The sequence below is a fragment of the Xiphias gladius genome, chromosome 1 (genome assembly GCF_016859285.1).
Source record: "Xiphias gladius isolate SHS-SW01 ecotype Sanya breed wild chromosome 1, ASM1685928v1, whole genome shotgun sequence".
NCBI classification, from domain to species: Eukaryota; Metazoa; Chordata; class Actinopteri; order Istiophoriformes; family Xiphiidae; genus Xiphias; species Xiphias gladius.
Genome location: NC_053400.1, coordinates 22,612,508 through 22,630,115, shown reverse-complemented (window position 1 = coordinate 22,630,115; position 17,608 = coordinate 22,612,508). Strand labels below are relative to the sequence as shown.

The 17,608-nt window shown below is 42.4% G+C and overlaps 1 protein-coding gene and 1 long non-coding RNA gene across 5 annotated transcripts in view; one reads left to right on the top strand and one right to left on the bottom strand.

The window, feature by feature from the left end:
• The first annotated feature begins 17 nt into the window (after positions 1–17).
• Positions 18–11,778, top strand: LOC120788776. Its single transcript, XR_005707300.1, has 3 exons — positions 18–217; positions 10,131–10,257; positions 11,678–11,778. It is a non-coding gene; the product is annotated as an uncharacterized LOC120788776 (long non-coding RNA).
• cbfa2t3 (CBFA2/RUNX1 partner transcriptional co-repressor 3) overlaps positions 1,660–17,608 on the bottom strand; it is a 45,202-nt gene continuing 29,253 nt past the window's right edge. For 2 of the 4 annotated variants that reach the window (XM_040124779.1, XM_040124808.1), the window contains 8 exons: positions 17,248–17,429; positions 14,210–14,493; positions 13,200–13,285; positions 11,651–11,933; positions 11,116–11,184; positions 10,330–10,383; positions 8,098–8,288; positions 1,660–7,541 (listed from right to left, as the gene is read on the bottom strand). In XM_040124779.1, coding sequence (XP_039980713.1) covers positions 7,155–7,541; positions 8,098–8,288; positions 10,330–10,383; positions 11,116–11,184; positions 11,651–11,933; positions 13,200–13,285; positions 14,210–14,493; positions 17,248–17,429 — 1,536 coding nt within the window. In that variant the 3' untranslated portion in view covers positions 1,660–7,154. The remainder of the gene's footprint in view (positions 7,542–8,097; positions 8,289–10,329; positions 10,384–11,115; positions 11,185–11,650; positions 11,934–13,199; positions 13,286–14,209; positions 14,494–17,247; positions 17,430–17,608) is intronic. The other 2 variants (XM_040124799.1, XM_040124789.1) reach the window with 2 other exon arrangements.

The following is a 17,608-nucleotide window of genomic DNA, read 5'->3' as shown; positions in this document are numbered from 1 at the left end:
CAGGAAGGGACCGGTTTGCTGGTCCAAAAACGCGACACCTGACGCCATATGAGGTGAGCTAATAGACATCACCTGTGAGACAGACTCGTGACGCGCTGTGGACTGATTGACAGTGGAGCGCACGTGAGAGAGGGGCTGGAGGAGGGGGTCTTTCTCCCAGTGCCGCAGCTACGACACAGTGGGTCCCTGGCTGCCCCTCGCCCGCACGGTTGGACTGGTAAAAATAGCCTAATAATAACAGATCATAACAATAATAACAGATATTAATACCTACATTCATTCACTGTAAATGGTCTAATTTTTCAAAATAGGACTGCATTTTTTAAATTTGACTATTTGGTTGTTTTTACAAAAAAAAAATCACTTTTTTTATTTTTATTTTTTTTTTTATTAATGGGGTGTACCATTAGGTGTCATTCGGTCATTTAAACTCACTACTCACTCCTTAAGGAATGCTATGAGACCGTATCAGTTTTTCAGAGTTTGCATCTTTCAGATAGGGCACCTGAAGGGCCGGAGAAGGGCTGGACACGTTGACTAGTCATAGCAGGAAAAGCACAGGTCTTACTAATAATGTTAATGATGGCTCTGCTTTACTCGAGAGTCCCTACGAGCCATGAGAATGTGACAAGGAGCCAGCATCCACAATACCAAGACACAGAAACTGTCTTTCGGTGAAAAAGGCCTGTTCTTTCTTTTCATAATTGTATTCAAGAAACATGTAGGGGGAAGAATTGCAGGTTCTGACCACAGGAATTTAACAATGTAAAATCTGAGACCAGAGGAAATAGGAAGAGTTTTATCACTGTGTGAAGTTTATTCAGCCGTCCAGTTTTCCCCTTTTATTTCCCCCTAAGTAACTCTAAGGTTGGAAGAACCATAGTATTCCATTCTGTCTCACAGTATATCTTCTATTATTCCTCACTGAGGCTATATGATGTTTAGAGTTTACTCAGTGAGTTATCATCCAAAACCCACAACAGTTTAATGGCTGCACTATTCCATCAAATGGAAACATTCTAGACGTCTTGTGTATTTTCTACACATTTCAGTCCAATGAAACGTATGGTATCACTGGAAACTTTTCAGTCTCCACTAGAATTTAAAAAAAAATTCTCTGGGTATAAACAAAGTTTATGCTGCACAGCATGAGTTTGGAATGACTGACTCACTGGCAGCTTGCAGGGTTTATGAGGATAAAGAGCCTCAATAGATGAACATTCAGTAGATTAGATTAAATCAAATGAAAATTTTAATTGGTTGAGTAGAAGATTTGTGTTTGAGCTATACTGTGTCTCAATATACTGTGTGTTGTTAAGCATCTTTCAATGTCTAAAGACTAATATGAGGTCAAAGGCATGAAGTGAACTTGTTTGTGACTTGTTTGTGTGGTAAATATGACTAGTAATGTTTTTGTAAAACTGAATGGGTCTGTTGGAATATATGTTGAAAAAGATATTTAATAGTTATTTTAGTTTTAAAGTATTTCATTTAAGATATTTCTGTAGAAACGAGGGAACGCAATCATAAGGCGATTACATAATAACTTTGTGTTAGTAATAATTCAGGATAATTTTCTTTTCTGGCAGAGTTGTCTCAGAATATGCCTGATTTTAAAGAAGAAAAGTAACAAGGGCGATGAATACTTAATTTCATGTTTTAATTACACAGTTACATTGTTCAACACAGACAATAACCTGAATTAGAATGTTTTACAGCTTCACACATCCAACAGAGCGAACAGTTAAAGAGCGTTATTAGCAACAGGGAGGAAAGCATGCAAGAAATAAATACAAATCAGAATTTAATTCTTCTGGCACAGTTAACTTCATCTAAAAACGGCAACAGGACTTTTGGAAGAGGGAAACAAAACAAAAGGAGAAAGATCTTCAAAGCGCCAACCTTTCCTACAGAAACATGTTTTTTCTGTAATAATGTATTGCACAATACAGTATAGAATGCTTCCCTACACATATAAAACCATAAACCTTTTTTCAGTTTATGCAAAGGTAAAAACAAGACCATCCTGAGCCATGGCTTTTGGGAAAACTAGTGCTGAATCCACTGTTTGCCACTTTAGCTTTCTACTGTAGCTATTGATCAGTGCCTGTTTCACAGGAAGGACGTGTCACCATCACATCAGATGAGCCTTGAAACTTCATTGGTAGAGTTACTGGTTTGGGTAGGGAGAGACAAATGCCAACCTGCTAATATCTGTCTTTTCTAAACATGCGTTTTGCCCATATCATGTACATAGTTTAACAAACAGAAAAGTGGCTGATATAAAGTGTTCAGAGACCCTTGGATGGTACTAACAACAGCAGAGCCTTTATGCGTATTCAATCTATAATATCTTCACAGAGAAAAGTGTATGACACCACAGCACCAATATGCTTTGTTTCATGATTTAATGAAGTTTACAACCAGCTGAACAACACATTGATCTGATCTTTTGTATCCTGTCTGATGATAACAGGAGGGAGAATCTCAGTGAGGGACAGTTTTCTCTTTCCTCGACAGCTCAGATTTTTATACTGCAGCTGCATGTCCCACACATTAGTGGGACATGACGCTCTCTAACGCTGGGAAAATAGACAAAAACCTTAACCAAAGTAAAATCTAAAAAAAAAAAATTTGTAGCTTTTGGTTGTATTTTGGTCATTTAGAAGTGGTCTATTGGGTTTGGCTTTGTTTATTTTGTCTGAGGGCTTACTTGCAGACAAGGAGGCACATGCAAAGCACTTAGAGTTGAATGGAACTGTCATTAAAATGTTGTTTTGATGTGGATATTACACCCAAACATGGTATTTTACTGCACAAAGCTGTTGCTACATATTGTGAATCGATCTGCCACTGTAGTCTGTCTGGGATGTTTCATTAAAGCTCTGAGGGTTTCAAGTAGTTTGTACAGAGACACAAAGAAAAAGGATCTTTTTTTTTTTTTTTTTTTTATAAAAACACACACCACGATTCACACACAAACACACACCCACCATGCATTCATTTTATCTCTGCAAGGCTTTGTAACTGTAAGAACACGCAATCAGTAGGCTTTCCCAAAGGAGATGCCCATATTGTTTCTACAGAAGCACTATTCAATATGTAGACAACAAGCGCTTTGATTGCTTGAATAGGAATTCTACACATTTGAAACTCAGCTGGTTCATTGAGCGTGCTCTTCTCTCTTGTGCTCTGAGTGTGTGTATTTCAGACACTTTGGTTAACTGGTGTAGTGGAGGTCTAACCTTATTATTTCTGGTCTGTCAGTACACACTGTGTCAAAGACTACTATGGCAATGCAGGAGTACTTTGGTCTGTGCTTTTATTGGTTTTTGACAACAAATGGCATGTCATGGTTGATTCTATGTGTCAGTTTGGTAATATGCGGGTTGTTACAGTAAGAGTAAATGATTACTAAACTCCAGTGGTATCAGTTTGGTTGGCAAGATGTGATCAAAAAGGTGAAGACTGGTGGGAATAAAAAGTCTTCCACATCACAAGTAATGGCAGTTCCTTTCAACACTTTTGTGTTTATCATTTTCAGACAGGACCATATGATCGCTGTTGAATGTGCATTTCCTTGTCTGCTCTCAGCCCAGCTTTTCAAAGTCCAGGTCAACCTCTCCTGGTGGTTAGCTGTATGGTCACAGGAGGTAGCTAAGTGTGAGAGGGGCTTGTGAAGAGTGGGCTGTGGCGGTAGTGGAGGAATTCAGCATTGGGGGAAGGTGAATGACAAAAAAAGGCTGAGGTCAACACAAAAATTACGGTAATTATGACACACAAACATGGATGCTATACACAGATGCAGGGGTACCTTGCAGCTTATTCCGTTTGAATTATATGTCTCAGATATACCAAAAAAATGATGCCCTTTTATCGATCTGTTGACAAATCAAAAGCAGAAAAAGCAGAGTTTTTGTTTTCCTATACCACTCAACTGCAAAAAGAAAGTTACCTATTTTTTTTCAAGTTTGGTCCAAGTGTGTATAAGGCCAACCACGCAGAGTTTACAATGATCAATATAAAATTAGTTTGAGCATGGCTGCTCATACAGTTTTTTTTTAAAGGCCTTGAGACTGTTTTACATGCATGTTTTTACGAGAGGTGATCATATTGCTGGAGCATGTGGGAAGGGTGAAAAGAATACCATAAACCTAAAGAGGTGATGCATATCTCTTGGCCTGGACCCAGATCATATTGCATCTTTACAAATAAAAAATAATCAGTTAAAAAAAAAAAAGCAACATTTCCAAGATTGGGTAACAAAATTAGCTTTGAAGTTTACTGTAGCTTAACACTGGCATATCATCATAATCCTACAGTAATGGCTTGTCCTGCACCTTGGGGGAAACAAACACTCCTAACCACACACAAACAAACACAGGTTGATGAGGACCAAGAGAGATGGTCACTACAGTGGCACATGAGCCGAAAGGATGGCAATAAACAGAACAGTTGACATGATCAAGTTTGACAGTTCCTAAATTTGGAGGGAATGAACTTAAATTTGAAACTGAGACAGCACCTTTATCCCTTTTTATTTAACTACTGACTCTATTGGGGCTTTTTAGTCAATAGCAGGTTAAAACACACACTGTTGAGTCCCCTCCCGCTGGATCTAAACTGACCTGGGGTGGATGAAAATAACAGGATTTAGGCCCAATAGCACCCCTTCCATAAAAAATTAATAAAATTTTAGTACAACATAAACATCTTATTATTTGTCAGAGGTTCTCTCGATGTAATACAATGGGGATGATTTTTCCTCAATTGTAAATTAAGGCCTAATTATTTTAGAAAATGTACAGGAAGTCTTGTCTTGTCCATCCATCCTTCATCTTTTTTAATCCTTTTTCAGCTACATGCATTGTGGTCTTTCATGGAGCCAGGTTATCTCTGTTACCAACAGTCTCCCCCACTCAGGGTCACGTGACACTTTGATTTGAGTGAAAATTTAAGTGTTTAGCTTGTATGAGAGAAAAAAAAGGAATTGATAAATTCGAGAAACAAATGTACTGTGAGAAAATCCTATTCTGGACATTAAACTTTTAAGGTTTCTGTTATTTGGCAAACACATTTTTGGACCTCTTTAAATACTATGTACATTCACATTAAGTTACTGATGTTACTTTAAATATATTTATATGTATCTATATTATATGACACCCTATGGGCAGTTGCTGAGGTTCCATTCAGTAGCTGAATTCTCTTCATATTGCACCTCCGTCCTCTCACTGTCTTACAATGTGAGCAATACAAAATATTCTACAAGAGGGGTTTCATCTCATTAATATAGATACAAGAAAGCAAACAATAAGTACAATGTGGGACTTCCTCTCATAAACAAGTGTCCTTGCTCTGACTTCACTGCTCAGCCCAAACTCAAAGGAGGAAAATGAAAGGGAACAGAAACCAAAACAAAGTCCATCTTTCCGGATACACACAAGGGCAGCACATATGGACATCAGCGACAAGCGACATTATTGAAAAATGAAAAGAGGAACAATATCTACAAGCAGGTTTGAATCCTTCCCATGTGACTGCTCTGAGGCTCTGTCCAAAGCAGGCGGTGGTTAGGGGCAAACTTGAGTCAAGTTGTCGGGGAAGAGCATAGAAGGGAGGTGTGGGGTGAGGGGAGGTAGAAAGAGAGAGGATAACCAAGTCTACACCACCCTTTACTAGGCTCTTACATCTGTTTATCATGCTTTGGAAAAGGAGGGAGTGAATGTAAAGGTAACAGCAATTCCTTGAAATATCTCCTCATTGTGAAGCTTTGAAAAAAGGACTTAGAAACAATCTTCCCATTAATCTCCACATTATTCTATGCCTTCTTGTATAATGTTTTCAAGCTTGTTTTGAGGTTTTTGGCAGCTCCGTTGCCGTGTGTTGTATCTTTATCTTCTTTGAGGCTGTGTAGCTTTTCCTTTCCTATTTTTTTCTCTATCCGTCCTCTCTGTTACCATTCACAAAAATCACACTGTGGCAGGGTTTGTATCCGTTTCATTAAGTCTTTCTTGTAGGCAAGTTCACAGCATTGTCCATATTCACTAGTCTGGGCCATCACTGTAGAATCGCTGTAGTTTTGTCGCGACTGCAGGAGGCAGCTGCAGATCAAAGCAGGTCACAGTTTTCTTTTTTTTGTTTGTTTGTCTGACTATCTCTGGGCCGCGTCGTTCTGCAGCTTCTCTGCCGCCTGGTCCTCTCAGGGCTGGCTTATCTGCTGAGGAGGTGATGTTGCTTTGCGTTTGGTTATAAGATGAGTGCTTCTCCTTATCGCTTACTTACTCACTTTGGCAGTGTAATACAAAGGTTTGGATCATGTTATTTTTTTCATCTTTGAATTCATTTGGGTTCACAATGGTGCAGAGAGGTGAGTCCGGTGTAGATTTTCTTGGCTCGCTAGCAAGGTAGTTAGCAGTTTAAAATTAATTTATTTCATATCATTATCGTTGTCATCATCAGCATCATCAGCATTACTATTATTCTTTATTTAGAATATTTGGACTTTTCTTTATTTCCCCTTAAAGCCAGAAAGAAACATTTAATAAATACTAAGCTGTGTTTCTGAGGAATTAATCGCATCATAGGTTTTTCCCCTTCTGTCATCCATTTGAAAAAAGGTATTATGTTCCTTAACTGTCTCCATTAGGACACTGTAGAGAAAGTGCCACATCGGTGAACTGTTTGGACTAGTAGTGCACATCTCAGGGCTAGGTACTGTTCTCTCATTGGTACTTAATTAAAGGGAAATTCCTAGCCAAGTGCTAATCAGCCTAGTCACCCCCCCGTCGATGTTGCCTTACTACAGCCCTTGTCCTGCGTCCTTACACGGACACTGTTTACCATACTTACATTACATCAAAGCTCATGTTCTCAGCAAACACATCTGATATGTTTCCGTTACAGAGATAGGAGACACTGCACTATTCATGCTTTACACTACACTGAACCCCAGGCTGGAATCTTTGAAGGTGACAAATTGAGTCTTTCATCAGGTAGTGAGAAGATTTTCAGAAGAGCTTACGATAAGAGGGAAATAAGGGCAGGGGGGAGAATGGGGGGGGGCAGTGTGCAATGAAGATTCCTCAGTTTGGTTTTGTGTGGAGTGTGGGCACTGTCGCATCAGTATGCAGGGAAGGGACAAAGGTCAGACGTCAACGAGAGGTGGCATCCAGTAGTGCGGGGGTAGCTGGAGTTGTGGAGCGCGAGGCACTGCTGGAACTGCTCTCCTTGGGGCTGGCAGAGACACTTCCACTGCCGCTGCCAGCCCCTCCCGCAATACTGCTCTGGCCTGCCAGGGACAGGGGTCCTGGAGGAGTGCTCTCCGAGTGGGTGGGGGGTGCACTGGAGGACGCTGAGGAGGTGGAGGAGGAGGGGGTGCCTAGAGGAACACTGCTGCCCCCTGGCAGCCCCTGCAGGCCTTGACCACAGACATGGTGGTGCTTCTCCCAGTCTTTGTGTTGGCAGAAGGAGCCGCAGTAGCGAGCCGCGTTGCAGCCGCTGCACGTCTCACTGGCTTTCCTCCCGCAGTTCCAGCAGCTCTGGTGAGACAGTGGGGAGAGAGTGGGTTGATAAAAATAAGTCTCTTTTTTGTCCCGGGATAGCACAGAGCTTTCTCCTTCTTACAAATATATATATTGAAACCTAAAATAAGTCATTTTTATTATCTAGTTTGTTGTCAGATCCTCATTTTTTCTGTTACCCTTTGCATAGGGATTTGATTTTAAGGCTTGAAGACCTGCTCCAGCACCACTGGTTTGTGTTACCAGCAGGTGGTGGTCAACTGCTCTGTAATGGCCTCAGCCTGGCACTCTGCTCCAACCATCTGGGTCTGTCTGCTTTTATTTACACAGACAACTGGACTGCTTCTGCAATACTGATGACAACCTGGTGCAGCACCAAACCAAGAGCAGCCAGCTGTATGGATTAAACAATACAGGATAGCTGAGAGAATAGAGGGGAACAAAGTGAAGGGTAATGGATGGAGCTAGAAAGAGTTTGAAAAGAAACCTGAACAGTAAGTGACTGAGTAAGAAAATGAAGAACAAGTGAGAGGAGATTGAGGCAAATTGCGGGTAGGGGGTCTGTGATACTCACTTCACTGGAGTCCTCCTGTTGGTTGATGACTGTTAGTGCATCCTCAGAGGCTTGCCTCTTGGCCTCGGCCAGCGCCCTCTCCATTTTAGAGCGTTCGGCTGAAATCATCTCATGAGCCTTCCTTTCGGCGTCTGACACTGCCTTCTGCAGCTCTGACATCGCCTGTCGCTTCACCTCATTCACAGCCTCCTCTGAGAGAGAGAAAGAAAGAGAGAGAGAGAGAGGTGTGAGTGCTTATGACTATCGTCCCGTCATGCCTGCTTTGTCATCCTTTATTGAGGCTCTTTAAGCTGCCATCTTGTTGTATCTTGCCGAACAGATGTACATCATCCAAGATTTAAAACTTTCTGCCAGAAAAGGGAAACAGCCAGACTTCAATAATTAATTCAAAAATGTCTGGCCACAATAATTTTCACTACTGACAACAGCAGATGTCTCCGAAGTTTTGTCACCAACTTGGCTGTTAATCCAACATCCTGGAATTCCCCATTTGCACAATTGTCATCTTGACATAAGAATCATTTTAACAGAAATTGTTACACAGAGTGTACAGTGACAAGTCAATAATTTCCCCAGCAGCAGGCATGCATATCTCCACTGCAGGGCTTCCTACATTGTAGATTTTATCGTGGGGCCTTTTGTTCTTCCGTCACAAGCATGAACTGTATGAGTGAGGAGGCCATGTTTTTACAACAGGCAGGTGTAGTCTCCTTCCAGATGGCAGTCTAAAATAGAAACTTCCCGCAGTCCCTTCTCAGTAAGAGGCAGGAGTGATTACATTTTGCCATCTTTCATTAGTGGCCTCACGGTGCACAACAAATGTACAGTGCATGCTTTCTTGTAGGTCTATACATACCTGAGAAATATGCTGCCAAATAATAAGTATTTATTAATCAAATGCTTAAGTGGTATGCCGTGATCATGGAGTATGAAATACCCTACAGTGTAATTTTCTTCAGCCATCAATGACAGCAATATTTTTAAAGATTAAATGATTTTTCTCCCTCCTGCTCCATCTCCTCCAGTTGTGCCAAGTAGACACACAAACACACACAAACACACACACACACACACACACACACACACACACACACACACACAGACACACCCTTGCTTTGCTATATTTGTTGGGACCTTTCATTAACATAATCCATTCCCTAGCCCCTTATCCTAACCTTAACCATCACAACTGAATGCATAACCTTAACCCTTACCCTAACCCTAACCTAAACCTTGTTCCAACCCTAAAACCAAGTCTTAACTCTAAAACAGCTATTTAAACTTGTGGGGGTCCGGCATTTTGGTGCCCGCAAAGCTGTCAGACCCCACAAGTACAGTGGGCTCCCGGTTTTCAGATCCTACGAATACAGTAAAACAAGGCCACACGCACACACACACACACACTAAAAGACACAAATTGCGCACATACAAGTGGCCCTCCAGATGTGTTAACCCAACCAAGTAGGAGGTGAGACTGATACTCTTCTCTCCACTGATCTCCATTTCCTCTAGTCAGTGTTTGTTTGAGAGAGAACTCATAAATATCTGTCACTTTTCCTTGCCGCTCCACTCCGGCTGTTTCAAACTACTGTTCAAAAAGATATGCAGTGGGGGGGGGCCTTATCGTCTCTTTGCTGTGTATATGTGCATTTCAGTGCTTGATTCCTATGCTCATATGCTAAAAAGTTAGTATTCTGTCACTCCTGTCAACATACAGTCACACTCAGACACACGTTTCAATACTTTCCCTCATCCTGTCTCTACCTTTATCTTTCATTTCATTTCTACTCTTTCCACCCTTGCAAACACTATCTGCATTATCCTGAGCTTCTCAATTATCTGGCCTAATGCATGCACCACTAAGATTAGTTTTTCAAATTTAATTAATTCTTATCAAGGAGACTGCATAGCAGATGCTGGGGCAATTAGCACTTAATGGAAAACACGGGGGCAGCAATATTAACGTTTTAATTCCACAGGGATTTGGCAAGTCCCCGAGACTTGTTATTTCTGTCTGCTTTTTCACACTTCAGATCTTATTTTTCAAAAGCACTGCAGTCTCTCAACCTGAACCAGACCAGAGAATACGTGTCTGGTCTTAATTAAAAGCAAGAGGTGCTGCAGCTACATCAGGCAGACTACCCGGCTGCTGAGATAGAGGTGACACACACACACACTCACGCACACACAAACGCTAGAGGTGAGATGTTGGGAGTGAGATATGTTACTCACCCTGCTTGTTTTGGAGGTGCTTTAGGGCTGGGGAGAGCGGGATGCTTGTAGTACCTGTATGAAAAACAACTGCAATTAAAAGAGCTTTTTCTGCTGGTGAAAATGCAGCACAGTATTTTGCCAACAGCAGCAGCATCTTTCCTCCGTAGGGTATTGGAGTATGACTGCAACATAATAGTGCTGGGACTCGGGTGGAACAAGGGCTGAGCCAGATGACTCCTGGGATGGGCTCAATCTAACATTCAGTATACAAGAAGGCAAATGCAATGCAACGCTCCCACCTGTTTTTCTATTTGCCTACAAAATGAGTCAAAAATAATAACCATGGTCCAGATTTGGTTGTCTGTGTATCTAAATGTCTGTATTTGATTAAATTCTGTAATGCATTTACGTACTGTGCGTGAGGCTAGAAAACTTTCACAGTGAAAAAAGAGGTATAACAACGTGAGAGTGTCTGTTTCTCAGGACAATGGAGACAAGTTGAGCTCCAACCTGTGCTGCGCTGCTGCGGCCTGCCTTGCGCCAGGTGACTGCATTTTCACTGCAGCTTTAACTGCAGTGGCCTTTCATAGTGTTGACAGATGGAGGACATTTTGCCCTAATGACACAGAGGGTCTCCAATCCTCTGGCCTGAATGACCAACAGCTGTAAGAGCTCTTTTCTGTCTGTTTCAGTAGCCAGGGCGAGGGCCACGAAGACTGATGATGGTGATTGTGTGTGTGTTTTGTTAGTCTGTGTGAGGTCAATCATGAAGACAGTAGAAAAAAAGGCATGTTTGGCTCTTACCAGCTTTCCTCCAGATCTCTTCTGGCAAGTATCCTGAGGGAGGCCTGTGTAAGAAGTCTCGGTGGATCTCTGAAACACACACACACAGGCACACTCAGTCTCAATTACATATACACAATGACAGACTCTGCAAAAACACACATCCACAAGTCTCCCCTACAGTTTCCAGCTCTATTTTTGGAACCAATACAAACTATGTGTGTGGCAACATCAGTTAATAAGCCGTCATCAACTTCAAACCTTTATGGGAGGGAATGGGAATATGGGAGTTATAAGTGAATATGAATCTTAATGATGAATGAGCATGCTGGCAACATAAGGGTACAAACAGTTGTTTAAAGATCCAGGATGTTGCAGCTAGATTTTTTTTGCCTCAGTGTGAGCTAAAATTTGTAAATGTGGAGAAAAATATGATAATCTAACTGGCTTTTTGTGTTTAAATTAGTACATTAAGGCATTTTCAGCATTTTAAGTAAGCCCTACCTTGCTGTGAGTGTTTTGCTTTGCCAAACATACCCTGTGTGTGTTTGTCTACCTGTCTGTCTGCCTGTCTGCCTTTCAGCAGCCGAGGAAGTTCCTATGGGCAGTGACTCGCTGCTGCTAGCTGTGTTGGAGGAGGAGTTGTGGTGAGGAGTAGCTGGAGGAAGAGGAGGAGGAAGGCAGTGCTGTCCGTTGCTCCCACCTTTTTTCATCTCCTCCACGTCACTGTAGCGCCGAATCCAGTGATTCATCTCCTCCCGGTCGGCCTCCTGGCAGCGGCGCAGCACCGTCAGGGAGCGGCGTGTCTTCTCCACCATGTCCATGATGCAGTTCAGGAGCTACAATGGGACAGGATTGAGGATAAGGTTGAAACATCTCCTTAAAGTGATAAATGAACAGGAGAAGTTTGACAGCCCTCAATTTAGTCAAAATTATGAATCCCCTTCTTCCCAGACACATGCCCAGGTCCCCAAGAAACTAATAGAAAGTACCTCAAACTTCATCATCTACACAAAATTTTCACAGTAGTCCACTTTTTGAAATGAACCAACTGTGATAAACAAAGTCCACAGGTCAGCCCATTCAAAATGAAAGAAAGAAAAAAAAGAAAGAACGGAGTTACTTTTGGAGCCACTGAGCTAGTGAGTAAATCTACACACTTTTTAAATCTGTCAAACAACACATACCACCTAGCAGACGTGTGTGCTTTTAAGTGACTATGTGTCACTTTCTGTGCCAATCTGTTCATGGATTGTGTGTTTGTCAGTGAATTTCAATGTCTAAGAGCATTGCAGCAATAAATTAACAGCTGCATTGCTGATGAAATAGTTGGGCCAATTCCTTCCACCCTTCTGCTCTGTTTCCTGCCAACTCAACAGATATCCTCTCTTTTCTCTCCTTCCCCCTCTGTTGTAAACAGTGTTACTTTTTTCCACAATGCCCTGTTTCTAGACCTGGCCAGTCTCCTAAATGGGTTTAGCATGGTTGACATTCAATCCATATCATTATTCCCATTCATCTTTCCCTCACTCTGCCTCTGCCTCCTTTCCTCCATCTCTCCACCCCCTCCCTCCCCTCTGAGTTAGCTATATTTATTTCAGTGAAGTGTTTCTAATTTGGCAGGGGTCCAGGCCTGGCCGGTTCTCTCCATGACTGCAGCTCTTGTCTCAGCTGCTCTCCCCAGCTGGAGCTGCTCTCTGCTGGGTCCTGAGCTCCATCTGGGGCCCTGTTTTCTGTGTGTGTGTATGTGTGTGTGTCTGTGTGTGTGTGTGTGTGTGTGTGTGTGTGTGTGTCTAGTGTACATGATTTTGTCTTCATGGAGTTGGGTGCCAGGAAGCCAGATAGGTGTCTGTCTGTTGTTAATTCACCACACTGACACAGACCTCATAAGGTCAGCTGTCCGTCAACTTTTAACTCAGATGGGATGGAGGCTCTTCTGTCTGTCAGCAGTTGCTGTCCCTGTCATCTGCATGCTATCTTTACCACTAAAACTAACTTTAATCACCTGCTGTCCTCTTAGCTCTTTTTTCCCACTGCGTTATGAAGTTTACGAATGAAACAAAGAGGTGGTTGACATTAAACATGGCTATCATTCTGATACGTACATTATCAAGGTGCTTCCATTCCTCTGCCCACTCTCGATCTGTAAGACGGTGGTCGATCACCTCCTCTTGGCGAGCTCCATGCACTGCTGCAAGAAAAACACACAGGACAGATCTCCGTTAGATCCATATACAGTAAATTTTGCAGTGTACTGTATTTTTCACTGAGCAACATAGTACAGCAGTCCACCTTGGATAACTAACCATCTGTAGACAGAACTGGGTGTTTGACAATGGGAAGCTTGCCTACTTTTATATCAAAAAAAATATATGGCCCAATTTCTAACCTTAAACTCGGTCCTGCCTGTGAGTGACTTTGCGCCACATCATAGCCACATTATCAAGTCAGACCTCTCAAGTAGTTAACATACAGATCTGGTAAGGGTATGTTTTTTACGATTAGTAACCGTGTATGTTTGTGTTTTGTGGTTCTGTGTAGTTTCTGTGGTTCTGTCTGGTTGGATTGCATTTGTTGTATTTTATTTATTATACTCTCTGTAGATATTACTTGTTGCTGCATTCATTTTAATGAAGAGCAGATTGTAGTTAAAATGAAATATGCTAAATAAATAAAATTGCCTTGCCTTTGTAATACCTTGAGAACTCATACTAGACTGTACAAATTAAACATCAAATCCAAAATACAATGTTTTATTATTTCAACTTTTTAACAACATAACTGGTGGCAGGCACTCAGGAGCTTATACTATAGCCTCATGTCTAATCAGTGAGACAGTTTGGCTAAGAATTCATCTCTTTCCTTTTGGGAAAAGCAGAAGGAAGGCATATATGGTTGCCACAGTTGTAGCACATTGGCATGTACGGCTGTGGGCTTTATATAGACGCACTGCCACAAGGATTATCACGTTGGACTGACAACTGGCCTTTGTTCTTCACATACACCCCGCTGACATATACACAAGCCCACTCGGTCTTGACCATATAACTGTGGACTATGTGACTGTAGATCTATAGATTTATCTAACCGTGTGAATGCTGTGCAGCTGTTCTACCTGTCTGCCGGTGCCTGTCTCGGGCGTCGCGGTGTTCGTTATGCCTGTAAGCATCTCTGTATTGGTGCGCCAGGGCCATGTCTTCTAAGCGATAGTGCTGTGGTCCCACTTGGGGGTTGGGTGGGTGGGGCAGGCCATTGGGAGGGTGTGTGGGGAGGCCATTAGGAGGTGGATGAGCAGGAAGACCTGTGCTGGGGCTGAAGCGTTGGCTAGGGCTGATGGTGCAGGGCCTCTTAGCTAGGTGCTCCGGGTGCAACCCATCTCTCTCTGAGCTGTCTTTGGTCCTGTGGAGGAGGACAGGGGAGTGGGTTAAAATATAACTGAATGTTAAAATACTCAGCTGCTTCTAAGTAATATTACACCTAGACTAGAGTTAGAAATGAATAGTGCCATGGCTTACTATGATTCTAATTAATGTGGCAACCTTTTTTGTAGCAGCCTACAAATTCAATATTCTTTAAAGAGTGTTTTTTCAACTGAAAATTATAGCCAGGCAGTAGAATATGCCAGCACCACAGAGATAACAATACAGAGTATGAAAAAGCAGACCCCATGCAAACTACTGTAACAAAGACATGAAACAGAATTTTAAATCATGAGATGAAAGTTGAACTGGTTGAAAAAAAACTAAGGCCTGAAGTGTTTTTCCAGCAGAGGGAAGAGAGGGATGTGCCGTATGTTATGATCTATAGCACAACAAATCTTTTAGTAATTCAGTGTTTATTTGCCAATACGTAATGGCCTTGCACAGCCAGTGTACATCTCATAAGCTCTGTTTCCAATACCACATTTACCATTATTCCACAAATGTCCGCCCAATTATCGATTCAGCTGCTTCAAATGAATCCTGGACCAGTCAGAAATCTAAACTGCATTGCTCATTTCTCACCTCAGTTTAATTCAGAAACTGATGTTTGACGCAATGTTAATGTCTTGAAGGAACAGAATTAACTTTCTTTCTCCAGCTAGTCCATCCATGGCTTTGCCAGACCACAATGAGTAATGTGAAAACTAGATGCCTTTGCCATGCTGAATATGCAATGCCCATATATTACTTCATAGTTTAGGAAAGCATGTCCGAGCAAGGACCATAATGCCCTTAATATCAGATCAAGAGGCAAAAAGCAATTATTCCTTCCATGATGTGTAATTGTGTTTGTCTATGTGTTTGTGATGAGCTAGTATCGCCTACATTACTAGTGCATAGCATCTTTGTATTTGGCATACTGTAAAACCACTTAAGGTAACGGTGCCAAAATTGTGATGCATGATTATTAAAAGAAAACTCAGAAATAGGAATTAGCAACTGTGCTCTAATTTTAGACAAATAAAGACAAATTCAAAGAGTCCAAATTTGTCCTTTACTGTGACTCTAGATGCAAAAAGAGCTGTACAACTCTGTGATATGATGGTGAACAGATTATCTGTCAAATGAGAAATCACAGTTAACCATGAATTGTCATAATAATTTATTCTCAAAGATTAAAACACCTAGTATTGTGGCCTGGACCCCTTTTAGGAAGCTCTAGTGAGGAACATCAACTTGTTTTTTAAAGTTCAACAACTCCCACATGCAAACACACCTACTCGCACACATGTGTCTATGTATCCCTGCTGAGAGCTGCTTGTTGTTCAGTTACAGTAAGGCAGTGCCCCTCCAAAGCTTTCACACAGCTGTACACCATATGCATCAAACAAAGCCAAGTCCAACTGTACACCCTGCGTCTCAAGCTCTTAATCTGAATATCCCTCAGCCTCACTCTTAGATTGCAAGTATTTCTCTCTCTCCCTCCCACCCTGCTCTCAGGCTTAAGGGGCAATATGGGCTGAATGCTGTGTTTTTGGCAGATGTTTAGTGACACTCATTTGTGTCTGTGTACTTTAAGTGTGTGTCTGTATGTGTGTGTGAGAGGTTGTGTTTTTGAGCCATCTGGACAGTTTAAATGGGAGTGTTGATATTAATCTATTTAGCTGGATGGCAATAGCCAGGCATTCGGATGGCAATCACTCTTTATCAACCTGGGGATCAAAGGCGAATAAATGCAACGCTGGCCCATGTAGATATGTGTTTGTATGTGTATTTGTGTGTGTGTGTGTGTGTGTGTGTGTGTGTGTGTGTGTGTGTGTGTGTGTGTGTGTGTGTGTGTGTGTGTGTGTGTGTGTGTGTGTGTGTGCTCATTCACAGTTATCCATGTGTATATTTGTGCATGTCAGCTATACTCGCACACCTCCCTGGCTCTAGTATCTGACAAATCAGAGGAACAGCTGGCACCACGTAGGCCCCCCCGCCCCGAGCCCCGGCTGCTGTGTATAAGCCAGAGGTCGGGAGGCGGAGGTGTGCGGATTACAGTGAGATTGCACGTTCTGCTCCAACCCCAAGTCCCGTCCAAACCACCACCACCCAACACCCACCTCCCCCTGCTCAGGATGTGCTCAGTGTTACGGTCAGCACATCACCATCTGTACACATCCCTGACATATGGACAGCTGCTGGGAGCCCGCAGGTCAGGCAGAGGGAGAGAAAGAGGTGAAGAAGTGATCAGAAAAGAACGAATATGTCAGTAGAAGAAGAAGGAATAAAAAGGAAGAAAGGAAAACGCCTCTTAATTCTAACGTGTCATCTTAGCTGGGTGAATGAAGGAGGGTACTGGGGAGAAATGTGGGTCAGAAGTAAATTGTAGCTCACTGTTGGTCTTTCTGTCTGTCTTTGGATTGTGCCGAGGACAACTACTGTACTTCACTCCCTCCTCTCGTCTCTGGCTCCGTCTCTCTTTTGTTTCTCAACCTCTCTCTTTATTTTCCTGCTCTACATTTATCTCACCCCTCCCTCCTGGACAGCTGGCAGAGCCAGCCTGGCATCGGGGCTGTCCAGACTTCCACCTCCCGCACAGAGGATTTATAGCCTCCCATTGTCGCTTGGCATTCTGAAATACCCTGAAATAATAATTTATAACACTTGTCTGTGAGAGTCTGCCAATGTATGTGTGCCTCTGAAGGCCATGTGTATGGCTTTTCTGGTTTTAATGGAGAAATGCTACCTGTCAGGGGTCCTTCTCTTGCCGTGCTCATTCATCTCTAGCATGATCTCGGAGGAGTCGAGGGGTGAGCTGGCATTGGCGTCCAGGAGAAGCTGTTCGTGTTGAGCCAGATACTGAGCTGGAGTCTGCTTGGCCAACCTGGCACAGTGGAGCAACTCTCTCTGTAGCAGAGGCAGGTTTGCCTTCAGTGGTAAAAAGAGGGAAAACAGACATCTCTGGATTAGGAATGAAATAAACTGTTGTAGGAGGGATATAGCTTTATTGAACCAATGTAAACATATAGAAGAGTGTTAAGTGGACAAAAGCTGAGCTAGAAAATCATGGTGGTACAATAGATGGATACGGTGAGAGTGAAATAATG